This window comes from Saprolegnia parasitica (assembly GCF_000151545.1).
Source record: "Saprolegnia parasitica CBS 223.65 unplaced genomic scaffold supercont2.93, whole genome shotgun sequence".
In the NCBI taxonomy this organism is placed as follows: Eukaryota; Oomycota; class Saprolegniomycetes; order Saprolegniales; family Saprolegniaceae; genus Saprolegnia; species Saprolegnia parasitica.
Window position 1 is genome coordinate 74988 of NW_012156487.1, and position 6550 is coordinate 81537.

General features: G+C 58.4%; 5 protein-coding genes across 5 annotated transcripts in view; 2 read left to right on the plus strand and 3 right to left on the minus strand.

Moving 5' to 3' along the window:
- Window positions 1-12: 12 nt before the first annotated feature.
- On the plus strand, window positions 13-444 carry SPRG_13169 (hypothetical protein; the record flags this gene model as incomplete). Its single annotated transcript, XM_012352165.1, has 1 exon — window positions 13-444. One exon carries the CDS (start codon window positions 13-15, stop codon window positions 442-444), a length of 432 nt encoding a protein of 143 aa, XP_012207555.1.
- A 79-nt stretch (window positions 445-523) lies between these two features.
- On the minus strand, window positions 524-1086 carry SPRG_13170 (hypothetical protein; the record flags this gene model as incomplete). Its single annotated transcript, XM_012352166.1, has 1 exon — window positions 524-1086. Exon 1 carries the CDS (start codon window positions 1007-1009, stop codon window positions 524-526), a length of 486 nt encoding a protein of 161 aa, XP_012207556.1. The 5' UTR covers window positions 1010-1086.
- Window positions 1087-1804: 718 nt separating this feature from the next.
- Window positions 1805-2397, plus strand: SPRG_13171 (hypothetical protein; the record flags this gene model as incomplete). The annotated part of the gene is made up of 2 exons (XM_012352167.1): window positions 1805-2110; window positions 2134-2397. 2 exons carry the CDS (start codon window positions 1805-1807, stop codon window positions 2395-2397), a joined length of 570 nt encoding a protein of 189 aa, XP_012207557.1.
- A 431-nt stretch (window positions 2398-2828) lies between these two features.
- SPRG_13172 (guanine deaminase) lies at window positions 2829-4376 on the minus strand (the record flags this gene model as incomplete). The annotated part of the gene is made up of 3 exons (XM_012352168.1): window positions 2829-3566; window positions 3625-3918; window positions 3964-4376. 3 exons carry the CDS (start codon window positions 4374-4376, stop codon window positions 2843-2845), a joined length of 1431 nt encoding a protein of 476 aa, XP_012207558.1. The 3' UTR covers window positions 2829-2842.
- A 1661-nt stretch (window positions 4377-6037) lies between these two features.
- The window catches only part of SPRG_22322 (hypothetical protein), a gene marked incomplete at both ends in the record, with an annotated part of 1379 nt that continues 866 nt past the window's right edge, over window positions 6038-6550 (minus strand). The window contains one exon of the mRNA XM_012352192.1: window positions 6038-6541. Coding sequence (XP_012207582.1) covers window positions 6038-6541 — 504 coding nt within the window. The remainder of the gene's footprint in view (window positions 6542-6550) is intronic.

Here is a 6550-nt window from a genome sequence, read left to right on the forward strand (position 1 = left end):
GACATGTCCAAGATGGGCGCCGTGAGCCTCCGCGCCGTGTCCGAGTCGAAGAAGAAGTTGCAGCTGCTGCAGACCATGGAGCGCCGCATGCTCGAGATCCAACGCGCGCGCCAAGCGTTCGAGCGCAAGAAGTGCAACAAGAGCGTGAGCCCCAAGCGAAGCGAGCCGAGGAAGGAGCCCGAGCCGTCGCCGCGCGATGACGAGCCATCCTTGGCCCAGTTTGGGGAAGCGACTAGCGTCTTCTTGACGCAGCTCCCGATGCAGCACAAGCGGCACCACGTGCACAAGAGCCGACATGCGGTGTCAGCGTCGTCTGGCGAGGCAGCGAGTTTGTCGCCACCCAAGCAAACCCACGGCAACCACCATTATCATGGGAAGCGCGTCAAGCAGCCCCACCGCCATGTACCGTACGAGCTGCTCGTCGACGACGCGACTGCTGTCTAAGTCAATGAACAATCGCAATGGGGTAAGGTGCTAATTACTATACGGGGAGAGGCTGGGAATCTACACGTGGCGTGTCTACCTACTGGAACGGGACCGAGGCCGTGACAGGGTTGTGCGGTGCGTACGTGCCGCGCGGGTTGTACAACGGGCCGCTGCGGCTCTTGTAGCTGTTGTGATATGGTTGCTTGCCATACTGGGAGGGTTGCGGATGGTGCGTGTGCTTCTTGTGTTGGCGCGGCGCGGGCGGCGAGAGCGGCGACGGCGGCGAGACCATCCAGCGGCTCCAGAGCTCAGCTTCTTCCGTCTTGCCCTGCGCCTTGAGCTCGTTGTATTCACGGCTCAGCTCCTCTTCCATTTGGACGCGCTCGATCTCAGCGAGGAGTTCGTCAACCTCGGCGTCGTCGCAAAAGTCTGCGCCATCGTCGTCGGCCCAGCCCCCGCCGTTAGCACTGTCCCACTCGCTTGTGTACTGCGGGTCGGCGGTCATCGGCGGAGGCGGCGGCGGCGCGGGCGGCGCCGACGACCACGTCGGTACAAAGGAGGTTGCGTTCGGGTTGAGCTTCATGCTGCGGCTTGCCTCGAAGAAGGATTGACGCTCGTCGTGGCGGCCGAATATCCGGATACCAAGCGTCGTTTTTCCAAGAACAAGCCGAATATATCCGGATAAACGAGTCCGTTCTATTCGACGAAGGCTGATTATTTCCCGCACGTTTTATGTTCACTTGCACTTTGTATGCATTAATCAAAGAAAGCCAGCGGAATAAGATGCGCGTGCCACGTCATTGGTCCGCGACACGCAAGCTACTCGCTGAAATCGCCTCCACATCGACTAGTAGAACGATGGTTTTGACTAACTAGACGAGCAGTTGCCGTCGAGAACGATCTTTGATACATTCCACGCGTGCTCTACATGTGTTGCATGCAGCCGCTTCGAGGTCTTCTGCAGGGGGCCTTGGCAAAAACGGGTTCTGAGCAGACGAGAACACGCGCTAGCTCTATCTATGTCGCCTGCACCTATCGCTGCTGCTTCACGTGAATAGCACTGGAGGCATGACCTAACTGCTCCTCGGACTTGGCCTGTACAAGCAGGCAGTCGGTGGCGTCGATGGCGGACGGCAAAGCACGGGCGTTGCCGCTGACCAAGATGGCGAGAACGTTCGGGGACCGGTACCAGATCGGTAGAAACGCAGCGTTGTGATTGGTTTGCCAGTATCTATCCAGCGGCGTCTGATTGGTGGAATGTAAGCTTCGACGCATTGGATTGGTGGAACCGGCGGGTGCGATATGGTTGAAGTTGGGATGAGAGCTATTTGCAGCTTCCAGCTCATTCTACAAACTGCCCCGCAAGAAGATACGAAGCATGGCCAAGAAGACGCAGCCGACGCCCGCGCCCCGTAGCCCGACCAAGAAGGGCGCGCCGGCGCCCATGCCCAAGACCAAGACGACGTCGCTCAACGTCGATGCGCCGCCCTATGTGCCTGCGCTCGGCTGGAAGACGCCGCTGACTGACGACCTCATCTGGACGGCCGGCCTGCCGTATACGCCGGGCAGCGAGAAGCAGTCGGCCGACGGCTTTGTCATCCTCGACCAAGTCGTCGACTACCGCGAAGTGCCGGACGAAGAGCTCTTTGACCCGGCGTACTACCCGTTCACGACACGGACCTGCGTGAACTCGAGGCGTGTGACCAGATGAACGAGCTCCTCGCCGAGCTCGAGATCCTCGACATGCAGGAAGAGCTCCACCGCAAGCTCTTTGACAAGTGTGTCTCGCTCCAGGAGAACCGCCGCAGCGTCGAGCCGATGGTGCAAAACATTTTGAAGCGCACGACCAAGACGGACAATGCCTTGTACCAGACGCAAAAGGCCAACAAGTCGATGCACTACAAGCTGACGCATCATGGCAAGAGCCCGCGCTTTAGCCGCCAGATTTGCCAGCCGCGCGCGTCGTATTAGACCCGCATCTCAACGCTGCGAGGAGTCAGCCACCCGACAAGACCAAAATATTTAAAAATTCCCAGCCACACAAGCAAGCAAAAGCCCTGTGTATTTTGTAGCAGTAATCGCCACAACCAACTTTAGGTGGTAAGCAGCAATCAACCTCGCCCATACATTTCATTCTGCAAGTCGGTCATCTCTGTGGAGAAATATCGAGTTGCACTCTACGCTGCCACGTCATTTCGCTCGCCGGCGGGATCGCGTCGCCACAGAACGTGTTGTTCGTGGTGACCCTTGACGAGCCGCCATCTTGGCTCCATGCCCAGAGCCATGTGCCCCATCCACGTTGGGCGGATAAGACAAACAACGAGTCAGCTGACAACGGCGTGCGTGTTAATTGCATAATACAACCGATCTACTACTCCGTAGTACGTGGCAGCGACTAAATAGGTGGTGATAGCGCTCACCGCGCGTGGATCTGGCGACCGCGCACATAAACGCTGGTGATGTTGCGGTCGTCGCCGACGAAAAGAAATTTCTGGAAACGATGCAGCGCGTCGTCGGTCGCATACTCGTCGACGGGGCTGTCGGCCGCATTGAGATCCACGACCAGCATGTCGAGGTCCTTGCCAGGCACAAAGTTGCCAACCTTGTCTTGGAGGTTGAGGACCTCGGCGCCACCGATCGTCGCGAGGTGGAAGGCTTCGGCGAACGTGAGCGGGTCTTCTTGGATCGCTTCTTCTTCTTCGTTGTCGCTGCTATGGCCCATGGACACGAGCTTGGAGGCGATGACGGCATTCCGGACCGCATCCAGCATGGACGTCGTGTAGCCGGCCGAGACGTCCGTGCCGAGGCCGACCTTGAGGCCGTCGCGAAGGCACCGACGCACGTTGAGAACGCCGCTCGTGAGCGAAAAGTTCGAGTTGGGGCAGTGGACAATGCCGGTGCCCGTCTCCTTGAGGAGCTTCCGCTCGCCGCCGCTGCACCAAATGCAGTGCGCCATGTAGCTCCGGTCGTGGAGAAGCCCGTGGCGGTGGTACACATCGGCGTAGCTGTCGCAGTCGGGATGGAGGTCCTTGACCCACGCGATTTCGTTGCCGTTCTCGGAGAGGTGCGACTGCACCGGCAACGGCGGCGTCTGCTCCTTGGAGAGCGCGGCGAGACCGTGCATGAGGTCCGAGGTCGTGCTATCAAACGCAAATGAATGTCGTGTGTGTGTGGAGAGTCGAGAGCCATGCAACGCACCTCGGCACAAAACGCGGCGTAATCACTGGCGTCACGAGGTCATCTTTCTTGGCAAGGACGTGCTCGATGAACGCCTTCGTGTCGGCGAGCGACTGCGACGTTGTTTCAGCGAGCGACGGCGGCGCGTGGCGGTCCATGTTGACCTTGCCAATGTACCCGCGCTGGCCAATGCGCGCGACAATGTCGGCGAGGGCCTTGGACGCTTCGAGGTGGACGGTCGCAAAGTACGAACACGTCGTCGTGCCATTGCGCACATGGCGCGTCACGGCCTTGGTGTACATGCTCGTCGCATACCTAAGACGACGCATCAGCATCCTACCCACGAGACGGACGACGTACGCGAGGTCGGCAAACTTGGCTTCGTGCGGGAACGTGTACGTGTTGAGCCAGTCGAGGAGCGGAAGGTGCATGCCGACGCCAAGGAACGAGTACTGCGGCGCGTGCGCATGACCGTCGACAAAGCCGGGGACGAGCAGCTTCTTGCCATGGTCGACGAGCGTGTCAAAGGCAATCGACTCGATCGGCGTCTTGGCCAAGTCGTGCACAAACAGGATCTTGCCTTGGGCGTTCGTGCCAATGAGGCCGGCGTCGAGGACTTCGAGGACGCCAAAGCGCACCGAGTGCACGACGACACCCTTGTACGCAGTGATGAGCGACGACGACATGTTGGTGGCGGAGAGAAGATTGCGGAATGGGGTCGCTACGGGCGACTGCGACCGGTCGCAGCTGGCACGGAAGATCGCACATCGCATCCTTTTTGCACGTCACGCGACCGATTCAAATTTCATTTGTAATACGGTTGCGTGACACGCGTCAACTTCAACTTGCGCTGGGATTTATCCGAGTTGCTTCAAGCTTTAGGTGGTGCCGTGGGTGATGCAAGTTGCGGGACGCTTCCAGCAGCCAGCTCTTCCAGCGCAACGAGGCTTCGGGCCTAGCTAGGTGCCCGCGCAGTGAAGCAAATACGTAGTACTAGTGACTAGCTGGGATGCGTGCCGTCAGGGCCGCTGAAGAGCGGTGCTTGCGGGATACTGTAGTACATGAGATGAGCGGTGAGCTTGTTTTTCTATCGTCCTGGCGTTCTTCCGCCAGCCGAGTGCAGACGTCGCGCGGCGGATAGAGACGGGGTCTGCATGAGGGCCGAGGTTCCATTGCAACAGATGTGGCGAGCGGATGCGCATCACTTTGGTTTAGCGTCCATGCACCGACACTGGCGCGGGTTCTTGCTAGACGACAACGACGATGACGAAATCGTGCACGAGGTGCTCTACCTACCGAACAAGCGACGTCACTGCGGCGGAGTCGCCGGCCGCAAGATGGTAAAGCGTGGCATTGAGTCAGGCCACAGCAACATCATGCGCGACTACCTCAGCCCCGATCCAACCTACAGCGAGACCCTCTTCAGACGCCGGTACTGTCCGAACCATAGCATTATGCAATCTCTTACCTCGTGTAGATTCCGCATGTCCAGTGCAAAGTTTCGCAGAATCGTCGGCGGCCTCATGAGCGCCAGTTCTTTTGCGCAGCGACGCGACAGAGCGGGTCGTCTCAGGGCGTCACTGGAACAGAAGATCACGTTCGCATACCGGTACTTGCGTATGGGACGCGCACGACGTGTACGCTAGTAGCAACATCATTGCGTAAGCACACATTGCTGGGTTGGTCTGGATTCGGTGGTTCCAACGATTCAAATTGACCAAAAAACTGCGTGAGCGGGCCAAACTGACCAGTGCGGGTGTTGCGTTCGTGGAGTGCAACACCCGCATTGGCTACACGGGTTTTGCGCTCGTTCATTAGTAGAAATTCGAGCTTATACTCGTAGGCACGTTTATAAGGTACCACCGAAGTATACAAATACAAGCATGAAAACTGGAGAGGAATGCCATGTTGCACAATTGCCGCGCGCACCGCACTGCTTGCACGAGATCGCCACGTCATATCGAACTTCCTCCTTCTTCTCTCCTCTTTCTTCAATATATCAGGCACACGTTTGTTATAGACCCACCATAACGATAGTCGCCACTTTCTGGGATTTCACCCACCACCTAATTGGTAGTCCCCGAATGAATTTCACCAGTGCCGGCAATGTCGCACTGGTTTTCGCACTCGCATCGCTCGATGATGGCATAGAATATCGACTGAGCTCTCAAAAATGCTATGCCATGAGGGTTTTGAACCATGTCGCGGCCCCTGCGCCTTTCAAGCCCAGTTCCAAAGGTAAGCAAAGAGCCAAGGTGCGTCGACAATTCTATTCAGAACGAATGCGATAACAAGACAAGCGGCCCAGAGAGTGAGCTTAAAGTCGCATCAAGATGAATCGATGGTAAACAAAGTTTACAGGAAAGACTTATGCGAGACGAGCGACAACGTTTCCGCAGACACGGAGACGATCCAACAACGACCAGCGGCAAGTCTAGTTGGTTTCGGTGCGGAGGTTCGACGTGGCGAGATACGGCGCGATAAAGTCCTTGCCGGACGAGAGGCGCGCGTAGACACCAGGCTTGTTGGCCTGCGCACAGACCCCGCCCCAACTGACGACGCCAATCTGGACCTCCTTGCCGTCCTTGACGGCCGTGAGCGGACCACCCGAGTCGCCCTGGCACGCGTCCTCGCCCGCGACACCGCCCGCGCAAATCATGGACTCGTGAATGCCGTCGAGGGTCTTGGCGCACTCGTCGTTGGCCCACACCTTAACTTCGACCTCAAGCAGTTCATAAGACTGCGAGCCGTCGGAGCGGGTGTGCCCCCAGCCGCGGACCTTGGCGGCGACGCCCGGCGCGTTGGAATCGTCGTCGTCAAAGCTAAGCGTCACGGGCGTCTCCGTGCTCTCGTGCTCGAGCTCGAGGATGCCAAAGTCGTAGTGCTCTTCGCGTCTAGTCCACTGCGGGTGCGCGATGGCCTTGACGACGCGGATGCGCTCGCCGTC